This window comes from Malaclemys terrapin, chromosome 2 (assembly GCF_027887155.1).
Source record: "Malaclemys terrapin pileata isolate rMalTer1 chromosome 2, rMalTer1.hap1, whole genome shotgun sequence".
NCBI lineage: Eukaryota > Metazoa > Chordata > Testudines > Emydidae > Malaclemys > Malaclemys terrapin.
In genome coordinates this window covers 255,326,096-255,338,381 of record NC_071506.1, presented here as the reverse complement: position 1 = coordinate 255,338,381, position 12,286 = coordinate 255,326,096, and the positions used below count along the sequence as shown (strand labels likewise).

General features: G+C 42.5%; 1 protein-coding gene across 2 annotated transcripts in view; it reads right to left on the bottom strand.

The window, feature by feature from the left end:
* Positions 1 to 1,010: 1,010 nt before the first annotated feature.
* The window catches only part of WAC (WW domain containing adaptor with coiled-coil), a 107,021-nt gene continuing 95,745 nt past the window's right edge, over positions 1,011 to 12,286 (bottom strand). For both annotated transcript variants that reach the window (XM_054020787.1, XM_054020788.1), the window contains 3 exons: positions 11,936 to 12,122; positions 9,786 to 9,913; positions 1,011 to 2,012 (listed from right to left, as the gene is read on the bottom strand). In XM_054020787.1, coding sequence (XP_053876762.1) covers positions 1,943 to 2,012; positions 9,786 to 9,913; positions 11,936 to 12,122 — 385 coding nt within the window. In that variant the 3' untranslated portion in view covers positions 1,011 to 1,942. The remainder of the gene's footprint in view (positions 2,013 to 9,785; positions 9,914 to 11,935; positions 12,123 to 12,286) is intronic.

Sequence of the window (12,286 nt, the reverse complement as noted above, 5' to 3'; positions counted from 1 at the left end):
AAATGTACATATTTTAGGCACCGGTCTGGACTGTGTTCAGTATCACTTTCACAAATAAAATTTCATTAAATATTCCTGAACTAACTTTTAACGTGTTATAAATTCTGAAGAGATAGAACCACAAAAAGCAACTTCAAGTCCAAACCAAGTATAAGAACTACTTTGCAGTCTTTGTATTCTTATTTTGATTTGGACTGTTACAGTAATTTTGATTTCTGAGAGCACTGCCAGTGGGACTTAAAATTTACACTGGTTAAAAAAATGGCTTTTTGAGACCGCTTGTAATATGTAACAGGCTATACAAAGAATTTAGCCTCTCTTCGGTACTGAAAGACATGATTCTGCAGAAAATAACCTTTGGGTGCTGGCAGTTTTGAATATATCTGAAGGTGTGTCAACAGCATTAGTATTTTAAGAAGAGGACTTTAGTCTACTTCTAGTGTCTTCAAAAGATTTTTTTTTACTAATACGCAAACTTTTGAGATTTACACATTTCTGGCAGCATCACAGTAGCACCAAGTCATGACTTTAGAAGATTTTTTGCAAAGAAAAAGCCAAATTTATTTTATAGTAGCAATAGTTTCTTTTTTTTTATTTTTAATATACTTTAGGAAACAATATACAAAGCTGAGCTTTTCCACCATTTTCAAACAGTGGGTTGCTCCAATTACACAAGTTCAGCGTTTTGTGATGGCTAAGAACAGCAGTCAGCACCAGACTTGAACAGTTAGCTACAACACAAACATCCTTCGAAATGAAATGTCATAATAGCAAGACAGGTAAACCAGGAGTTAACATATGACAGCTGTTGGGGAGGTGTCTTAATCATTCTTGTTGAATTTTATATTTAATTATTTTATACACAATTTATTGTTTACAATTTTTAAACAAAACCTCCCTTGAGAAATTATTTCAATTAAGTACAAAAATGTTCAACAATAGTTCTGATAAAGAATCCCCAAATAGACCAAATTCTAATATGCGCTGACCAAAGGAAATGAAAACCAGTGTTTCATTGTTTTAACATGTTTATTACAACAGATACAATTCACATCTGACTAGCTTTTTCCTCTTTCCCCTCCCACAACCATGTTAACATGTTCATTGGGCTATTTCCTTATATTTGAGCAAGTAATGTACTTTCAACACACATGCCCAGCAGTACTATAAGACCATTCTTACAGGGTGCAAATGGAAATACGTTTCAATAATTTATACAAACAGTGGGTTATGCTCAATCACTGCAATTTTAAGCTACTGTACACAGGAATGAAAAGATTATAGAAAAAGTGCCATAGCAACAGTGCCTTAAGAAAGGAGAAAATTAGAAGCATTAAAAAACTGATAAATCAGATTTAGGATTTCGGGGGAAATGGAACACAGAAAATGAAAAATGTTTCTCTGTAAAACAGAAATGGAGAAGCACTGCTCTTGATTCGGTGCAAGTGTGGAAACAGTTGTTTCATGATATTTTGTACATTACCCAAACTGTTCCAAATTGTTGCAGCCTTACATACAGATCGCCTGGCGCTCGCATTAAATTTTAAGAAATGCAAGATTTCTGAATGATAAATTAACTAAAAAAGAAAGCTAATTTTGCAGACAGGTTTACATGTAAAAGGCTAGGTATTTAGCCACCTCAGCATTGATTAGTTTTGGATGTCTAAGCTCTGATACACATGGCTTCCCATGGCTTCACTCTACAAAACATATTTACAACGTGAAGAATACATCTACAAGAAATCTACATTTCAAGGGTTTTACAAATCATCCTTGTATCTTTCCCCTTGAATTGACTCCCTCCTGTCCCCTTCCCCTTGTCATCTCTTTTGCCCAGCTCAATGGTCCAAAGTCTACTCAAATGCAGCTCAAAAATGTTAAGACTGGGCAACCAGTTTTACAGTTCCTGTACTCAAAACTATGTGCAATTATTCACAACTTTTCACACCATGAAGGAATTCTGATTCTTTAGCTTTTCAAGTTCTTTAATTTGTTGCCTCAAAAATAGTATCCTGCAAGACAAAATAGTCAGATTAGTATACGAACTTTCATTATATTCTTAGACTAATATTCATATTCAATATAAGTCACAAACATTTCAGTTAAAACCATGCCTAAATGACACCTTAGTCAAACTAGATATTCATTTCACATTACTTTAACTCTGCTGGACTGATAGATCCTCCTTGGTAAAGTATGGCTACCACAGAATGTAACTGCATAAATCTCAAGCATTTAGATTAAATTTTTGTTTTTTAATAAAGGATAAAATTACTGGATCTAAATACAATTAACATACCTTGACACTTAACCTTAATATATGCAAGTTAAATTAAGGTCCAAGGGAACACAAGGGAAGACAACATTCAGTACTTGAATGCTACAGAGAAAGGCATTATGCCTGTATATGGCAGAATACTATCCTGGGTGCTGGGCTACAATTTTACTACGCCCTTTAATAAGGCATATCCAGACACCTCTCTCTCAGGCAGCCCCACTGCCAATGCACTGGCGGAGGGGCATGGCAACACACCCATCTAAACATGCCCTCTCTCGGACAGAGTACTGCCAAAAGCACTGACCAGACTCTTCCTACCCTACTCTTCACCCACAAGCTGGGAGAGTGGAGGAGCTACTCACGTGCTCTCATTTCTTTAGTACAGCTGTAATAGCCAGACATAATCTGGCCAAGTGTATTTTGTTTAATTTTCTAGTATATTTATGGCTTTATGTATCATGCAACCTATTCTAGCAATTCTAAACTTATACACTTTCTTAGAGTCATGGCATGGTAGAACAGAAAATTTTTAAAAGGTATTTTGTGTTCTACTGTCTGACAAAATACCAGTTTAAAACAATGGAATCCTTATGGGCACCAATACAAGAAAGCTCTCATGACAGTTTGTTAGGGCTAACAATTTTGTTGGCATCCCCATTATAGAACTGCATTTTCCTCTACTGAACTTACATAAATAGTAACTCAAGTTACATGAACCTTTGGTTTAGACACTGCTTTTTCAGAACTAATGCATATTGTGTAACTTGGTGCTGAAGTGCAACAGGACTGAATGAATTATGCAGGTACGAAGATCATCATGAAATCTTGTTATACATTAATATTCCATAATCAGCAGTCCTTTTAACACATACTGAGAAAGTATGCTATTTCAGCAGAATTTTGGTAAAACGTTTTTTGAAATTTATCTGATAAGGGCAATTAAGACAACTGCCCTTTGAACCTTAATATCTTATAATGCAGGTAAAAAATAACCAGAGATGCAGTTTAAAACATAATGGACGTGCTTGTGAAATGTTTTTGGCTAACAGCATGCCACTTCACACACTTCCAAAATAGAAAGGTGTCCTGAAGCTCCAAAAGACATACTTGAGAGAAACTCTTGTTCTGCCTAGTGATGAAAAACAAATCTGTACTTCAAAACCAGTAATTTACATATTTTGTTTTTCTTCGCTATTTGAGGCTAACGCTCCAAATACCCAGAAATTGTGGAATGCATATACATTAGATATATCAGTTTGAAAGATCCCAGACTTCCACAAAGCTTCCTTTGCTGGACTTGCCATCTGTGCCATCTCTTCCATTCCTTTGTGATGACAGTAAAGGCAAGCTGGCATATATTAAAAAAAAAAAAGAGGTAAAGTTCCCTAGGAACATGTAATGTAAATACAGCAAGGTGGCACTTACAGCTATAGATGTAGACTGAATTCTAAAGTGTCCAGGGTTTATTCTAAATTTTGCATTTGATTTTCATTTAACTAGAGTAATTTCTTTAAATCTTCTTACTGTTACCTTATGAAGGGGTTAAACGCCCCTCCAGAGATGGGCTAGAAATTATCCCTGTAGGCTTTATTTCATCCACGAGAAGCCAAATTGTTTGTCCAAACAATCATTTACAATAAGAAAATTTAAAGAAGTTACTCCAGTTAAATTAAAATCAAATGCAAAATAATTTAGAAAAAACTGTCCATCATGAAAATCTTAACGTATTTTACAAACTACCTATTCTATACGCAGGTATCACTTCATGCACCACTGAAATGCAGCCATTTCTGATGTAGAGCACAGCAGTTGTTTAACAAATGCACAGCATCACTACAGCTGTTTAGGAGAGGAAATGAAAAACAATATATCCAAGTGAAACTGCAGGGAGAATTTTAGTAATCAGAATTAAAATGGAAGTTAAACAGGAAACCAGGACTAACACCCTTGATCATAAAAAGTGTCATATGGTCTAATCTTGACCTCAGTTTTGTATCTTGTCCTGACAGTATTTTTAATAGCTCAGTGTCCTCAGCACTATGCAAGGGCAATCAGCCAATAATTACTCAAAAGGTGAGAATGTCACACACTAAATCACCAGTATTTACTGAAGAATCTTGAAGTCTTCTCGGAAGTCTTATCTAAATATTGACAAGAACCAACTTTACCTAGCTTATGAGATCAAACAAGAGCAGCTCAACTTGCTGTGCCTCAAGACCTAATAAATACTTCAAGCGTACAAATCATATCAAGTGGAACTATATAAACTGTACCAAATTTACAGATGTGATATATGCATAACTAGATATTTTAATAGAAACATCTAAATTTGTGTAAGCTGATCAGATTTACCTAGCATGGTAATGCATGTGGAACACAATCTCTTTTCTATCCATGGATAAAAAGAAGTATAGACATTGCATAGCTGATCTAGTCACTGGAGATTGTCAAGAGGCATCTGTGTGGGAAATATGTAAAATGTATATCAGGGAGAAACCAGTTACCTACCTTTTCATAAACGTTGTTCAAGATGTGCTGTTCATGTCCATTCCATTCTAGGTGTACACGCGCCCACATCCGCGGTTGGAGATTTTTGCCTTAGCAGTATCTGTAGGGCCGGCTGTGGGACCCCCTAGAGTGCTGCGCTCATGTGTCGGTATATCAGGTGGCACCAGCTGTATGCCCTCTCAGTTCCTTCTTGCCAACAACTCCAACAGAGGGGCAGAAGGGCGGATAATGGAATGGAATTTCCTGCTACCCAGCAAGACCTGCTGAACACGGGCTCAGCACGCATATTCATCCATGCTTAGCCATACAGTAGCCAAGCCGTCAAGTGCTACACCACCAGGTTCAGGTGCAAAAGGCTGCCGTGGTTCTGGGAGAGCAGATCTGGTCAGAGGGGCAGTTGCAGCAGGTTGGCTACTGAAAGGCTCAACAACGTGCCGAACTAGTGCTGGCGAGGCCATGTAGGGGTTATTAGGATAATTCTTGCCCTGTCTTGCTTGATCTTTACAAAGACCCTGTGAATCAACAGCACTGGTGGGAAGGCATACATCAGCGCCCCCAACCACGGAATGAGAAAGGCATCTGACAGGGAGCCACTGTCCATCCCCTGGATCAAACAGAACACGTGGCATTTTCAGCTCTGCCTGGATGCGAACAGGTCCACATGGGGAGTCCCCCACCTCTGGAAGATTATGCTGACCGCCTCCAGATGGAGTGACAACTCGTGGCTAGATGAGAAAGCCGCCAGGACGCTCCCAGTTTCGGGCAGGTGTGCAGCTCTCAGATGAATGGCACGTCGCACACAAAAACCCCGAAGGCGGAGAGCTTCTTGACAAAGACCTGGCACCGCCCTGCCTGTTGATGTAATACATCGCAGCTGTATTGTCCGTCAGGATCCATACCACCTTGCCCTTCAGTGGGGCAAGAAAGGCCGCAGGCCAGGCAAATCGCTGAGCTCCCTGACATTGATGTGGAGGGCCCGACTGTCCCACAATCAGTGACCCTGGTTGCTCAGCTCACCCAAGTTGGCTCCGCAGCCCAGGTCCAAATCATCGGAGACAATGGAGGGAATTCCCTCCAACACTGACCCGGGGTCCAACCACCAATTCAGGGACAACCTGATGTGAGCAAGCACCCTGACCACCTGGTCCAGATCGTGCCCATTGGGGATGTAGACCAACGCCAGCCACGCTTGCAGAGGCTGGAGATGGAGCTGAGGGTGGCTGACCACATATATACACGCAGCCATGGGGCCCAACAACCACAGGCACGTGTGAGCCATGGTGAGCAGGTGACTCTTTTCATGGGAGATCAGGTCTGATATGGCCTAAAAACGTACTTCCAGAAGGAAGGCTCTGGCTCACATGAAGTCGACAACCACACCAATGAACTCTATTGGCTGGACTGGCGTTAAGGTAGATTTTTCTCGTTTATTAACAGACCCAGGTTGCAGCAGGTGGAATGCACCAGACTGAGGCTCCTTTGCACCTGCTCTCGAGACCTGCCCTTCATGAGCCAGTCGTCAAGATATGGAAGTTCTGGACCCCTCAATGTCTCAGGTAAGTAACCACTGCAGCAATACATTTTGTGAACACCCTCAGCACAGTGAATTGAAAATGGCATCTGCCCACTATGAAACAGAGAAAACAACTGTGACCTTGGAATATGAAAATAAGCATCCAAGTCGAGGGTGGTGTACCAATCTCACTGATCCAGGGAGGGGATGATGTAGGCCAGGGGGACCACGCGAAACTTCGACTTTCTGAGAGACTTGTTGAGATGATGCAGGTCCAGAATGGGTCCCCTTTTTGCTTTCTGGATTCGGAAGTAGCAGGAATAAAACCCTTTTCCCTTCATGTCCCAAGGGACCTCCTCCACCTCTTGGAGGAGGAGTTGCTCGTCAGAAGGGTCCCTGAAGAGGGACGGGGAAGAGAAGAGGGGAAGGTGAGAGGGAGGGGTGGCCAATAATTCCAGGATACAGCCCCAAGGTAGTATGTACAGCACCCTGTGGTCCAAGGTGACCCACGACCAGGCCAAACTGCAGGGACAAAGATGGTTGAGGAAAGAACAAGGTGGATCCGGGGATCCAGTGGCCAATGCAGTGGCCTTATTGGAGTGTGTGGGTCATGCCAGTGATATAACAATGCTCCCTTCACACCACTCATCTTCTGCCATCTCAGAGCACCAGCTGGTAGCGCCGGGCTCGGTGCATGGGACCCGCTCGGAATTCCCTGGAATTGACTGGGGTGTCGCTCTTGAGCACACCTTCAAAAGGAGCGCTTCTGGCCCCCGGGATGCTTTGCTGGGCTGGACTGCATGGGTCAGTGGGAGGAGGAAGGGCAGCAACGACTAAAGCTTGTGTCTCTATCCCTTCTCCTTGCAGACCCCTGCTAAGGCTGCCAAGGCTTTGGCGGAGGAGGTGGCTGGAACTGCTTCCATGCAGACTGCTGTGTATGCATGCCCAGCGAGCGAAGTGTGGCCTGGAGTGTCCTTTAACCCATTCAGCCTTTCATCAGTCTGCTCCAAAAAGAGACCATTCCCATCGAATGGGAGGTCCCCGGACAGAGGTCTGCATCACTAGAGACAGGCCGGAAGTCTGAAGCCAGGAGCTGCACCTCATGACCACCCCCAAAGCGACCACCCTAGCTGCCGAGTCTGTCATCCCCCAAGCCATCTGGAGAAAGCACCTAGTCACTGCAGTGCTCTTCTCTACCAGGGTGCCAAATTCCTGGACCAAATCCCAAGGAACGGACTGCTTGAACTTACGGAGGGAGTCCCATTAGTTAAAATTGTACCTGCCCAAGAGGGCCTGATTGTTCACTACCTGGAATTGCAGGCTTGCTGTTGAATAAATTTTTCTCCCAAAAAGGTCCAGTCTTTTGGCCTCTATTTTTGGGAGTTGAACAGGTGTGCCTCTGCTTATCCTTTTTGTTGGCAACCAGTGAGCCTGGAGATGGGTTGGTATAAAAGGTACTTGTAGCCTTTGGCTGGGATGAAGTACTTCTTTTCAGCCCTTTTGGAGGTAGGAGGGATTGACAATGGGGTTTGCCAGAGGGCCTTGGCAATTTTCAGGACCCCATCATGCACGGGTAATGCAACATGTGCTGGGATATAGGCTAAGAGGACACTGAACAAGGTGTCCACCTGCTCAGCCATCTCCTCCACCTCCATGCCCAACTTCTTGGCCACCCGTCAAAGCAGGGCCTAGAGGTGATGGCGTTCTTTAAAATCGTCCGGTGGGCTGGCCCTCGAGGGTCCCATGACTGCCTCGTCCAGGAATGACGACAACGACTGTACTGCTGGGGGAGGCTCTGGGGCATCATCCCCTGTGGGGGAGGGGTTTTTGGGAGGTGGGCACTGTCTCCTCTACCCCAACCTCCGAGCGGCTCTCATGCACCGAGCCCAGTGCCGCCAGCTGTTGCTCCGGGGTGGCAGCAGATGAGTGGTGCGAAGGGGGCATTGTCATCACCGACATATGACTCACACTCCAATAAAGCCACTGTGCTAGCCAATGGCGGCGCGTACAAGTCGACGCGGCCTCAGGTGCCCAATTGCGCCGGTGGGGTCTTGGCGAGGGGTTGACCTTCCCTTCCATGCCAAAGGAATCCCCTTCCAGTGACCATGGTGAAGCCATCGCCGCCGGAGACCAGTGTTTGGAGTGGGAGGATCGGTGCTGGGGCTAGGGGGACCGGAATTGTGACGAGGAGTGCTTCTACAGGGCAAGCAACCAAGATCTGCGCTGAGAGGACAACTGGCGGGAGGGCAAATGGTACTGGTACTAAGGAGATTGGCACCTTCCCCAAGGCAATCCATGTTGAGATGATGGAGACCGCAAACGTGATGCTGGTAACCAAGGATGAGCCACAGAGGTTCTGGGCTGCAATGCCAGAGATCTGCAGCACAGAGATGGAGAGCGCTGCCTTATCTCGGGAGATCGGCAGTACTCTGCTGCCCGAAGGGTCTTAGCAGCTGGCTTGTCCTCAGAGGGAGCCTTTGCCGCTTCCTGCGGCATGCTTGGTGCTGGCGGCAGCCTCTGCTCCCTTAGTGCCAGGAGACCTTGGGAAGGAGTCAATACCACCAAAAGGTTAGGTCTCCTAACGTTCCTGGGAGTCGGTGGTGGATCCTTTAAGGGGCTAAGGCCCCGACTGGGAAGGCACATCCACCTGGCTCCAGAGTGGCAGGATGGCCTGAACTCTGTCCTTTGCCCGATGCCCCGTGGTCTTTCTTGCCCAATGCCAGAGAGCTGTTTTCTTTCTGGGCACCGATGTCGGGGATGCAAGGCCAAGGTACTAGGTGAATCTTGGCTCGCAAGTTGGACGAAGGGCAGCCTCCAGGAGGAGAGCCCTCAAATGAATATCCTCCTCTTTCTGAGACCTGGGTCAAAATTTTTATAAATATGATACTTGTCCTTCGCGTGCGATTCCCCCAAACACTCGAAGCAGCTGCTCTGGGGTTCACTTACAGGCATAGACCTGTTACAGTCTGCGCAGGGCTTAAACCCTGGAGACCGGAGCATGCCCCACCTGAGGCGGCCCTGCTGGGACTCTAACTACTCTTAACAACTAATTAACACTACCTACTATAAAAAACTATCTACCTACAAGGTCCTAAGGCTTGAAGTCAGAAGAGACGAAACCACTAGCCATTGCTATGAAAGGAAAGGTACTCCGACTAACCAACATGGGCGGTAAAAAGTAACTGAGCGGGCAAAGGACCGACAGAGTCTCATATACAGACGCATGAGCGTGGCACTCAAAGGGGCACCATAGCCGGTCCTATGGATACCACTAAGGCAAAAATCTCCAATGATCATGCCCATGGGTGTGCGCACACCTAGACCAGAACCAACATGAGCAAGCACTCGAAGAAGGTAGCTTTTATACTTGAAAAAGAGAGAAATGCTAAAACTTAAGTTGTCAGTAAATCAATCTCATCCAAAATAGGACACCAGAATGAGCAATTCAGAAATAATTTGAAGATAAATGCCCAAACAAATTCTTACCTTTGCTCACGCAATGTTGCTTGAATTTCACATACTCGAACTAAAGATCTTAAATTTTTTAATTCAGTACAAATTTCTGACATATGAACACTTCCCATATTATGGGCTTCCTCACGTAATCTTGATGCCTGCAGGAGTTAAATAAAAAAAATAAATTCAAAGTTAGCTCCTCGATTTTGGATCACTCACTAGAAGCAAATGGACATAATCCAAGGAAATTGGACTCTTGATTAAAAAGGAATTATAGGGCTTTGAAACAGCAAGGCACATTCAAATTTAAACATGAAAGCTAAATCATAAGAAAATGTTAAATTCTAGTCTGCAATCTTAATATAAAAACCTAATATGAATCATTTTTGTGCCAGACAAACTTGATCACTGTTGAATTAAATTACAAATGTAATGGACAAAGGGAATGTAAAGGATGCAACGTATCTAATTTGACATAGTATCCTAGATTGTCTTTGAAAAGCTTTTCTTTCTAAATAAGTTTTAAACCAGCCTGGAAATGACACTGTCACATGAAACAAAAGTCAGCTGAAATGGTAATGACAAAATAGGGACAAGTGGAATACCTTATCGCTTAGAGTTCGATCTGTTTAATTTCAATTTCTTTATTACTAATACTGGAGAGATAAACAGCACTTCATTTACGCTTAGACAGTATTACACTGGGAGGTTTTATGAACATCAGTGAAGTAGAAATGGCTCTAGATACACTAGAAATATGGGCAGAAAAAAGGAATGTCCAAACTGAAAAAATTATCTGAAACAAAGATGTGATAGCAGAGAGTTATTTTAAAAGTAGCAGCACTGAATGAGCTGTTGGGTGAAACAGGACGACAAGTGTATATATGAATTTGCATATTCATTATAGTGAGACAGAAAAAGTACAATCATAGACAACACATCAGAGGTCGGTCGTATCACAGATGAAGGAGACAAGAACTTTTCAAATTGGAGATACACTATTATAGTTTGATACCTTGATACCAGAAAAATGTGAACTAACTGAAGGACTTATATAAAAGAAAAGGGAGTTGGAAGGAACATCAGCTGTGGAAGGTTAAAATAACAAAGTATGTATCAGCTGGTCAAACAAGAATGGAGACAATGCCGGGTAAACATTACAAGGACATAAACTTCAGGAAAGGAAAGGTCTGTTTGTTTTTTAAATGGTATAGAAATGCATACAGCTTGAAGCAACCTAACAGCTATAACTCTGTCCTGTAGTGACACCATAAACAAATTTAGGATTAAGGCATATTAGTGTTTGTAGCCCCAGATTAGATTAAACTGATTTTTAACCCCCCCCCCCACCCTACCCCCGTATCTTCTTCTCATGGTGTAACTACAGGGCAGGACACCCGAATAACCTTAATCCTAACTGTGTATTTCCATTTCTTAGTATGTTTGATGTCTTTTAAGGGTAACTAATTCAGATTTTTTTTGCTGGATTCACTATGCTTAGTTTTGGGATAATTTTTTTTTAAACCTTAAGATACTGATACACCCAACCATAACTCCAATTTAACAACATGGATAGGCATTTTTTTTTATATTTATATATTTATATAGATAGATATAGAAGTAAAGCAAATAAATATATAAGTAATGCAAATAAATAGATTGATAGTCTGAAACAGCACAAGGACTATTGTCTCACAGCTATACCTGAACTGTTATAAGAGCACAAACGTGGTAGAAAGGGAAAAACTTGAGGATAGCAGAAATTCAGATGTAAATTTTTATGTCTGAAAGTTGAAATCCACGTATGGCGTCTAAATGTGCAAGTTTATCAAGATTTCTCTTATAGCCTGGTTTTGCCCTATTACAACTGCATTATCAATGCAGCCATGTGCAGAAACAGTTCTGAAACATTTTCAAAGCTCAAATACAAACTTAATAGTCCTACCAAATAAATATGAATTTTGATGTTAGCTAGTGACTTTTCAAGCCCTGGGTTTCATAACAACTACAACTGCACCTGTTCCATAGGACGTTTTTATTTGAACAGCTAAATCACTGCATGATAGTAATTTTGCTAACAGACACATTCAAAGTAATAAAATGCTATGGTGTTAAGACAGACTTCTTAGTACATTCACAGGAAAGTCTACATTTTAAATATAATCTGAATGTGTACCCACCTGCTTTTCTGCATGATCTGCAGGCCATCCTTGAACATGTTTTATAAGATTTTCATTGAAGTGTGCTGCTAGTGTAGGTGTTAATGAACATGTAGGCCGAACAGATGCATTCTGTGGTGTAGTTGCTGAATTTGATGCACTAGTGCTGGAGGTATGATTTGGAGCTGGTGATGGACTTCTCTGACTACTGGAAGAAGGAAACAAAGATTAAAAAGCAAAAGCTTTCAAAATGTTTATAAATCTGTAGCGAATGAGTTAAACCTCTACAAACTTTACAAAGTTTTGTCCACCTTATTTACTTTACATACAACAATAGTTTAGTTATATATTATAGACTTATAGAAAGAGACC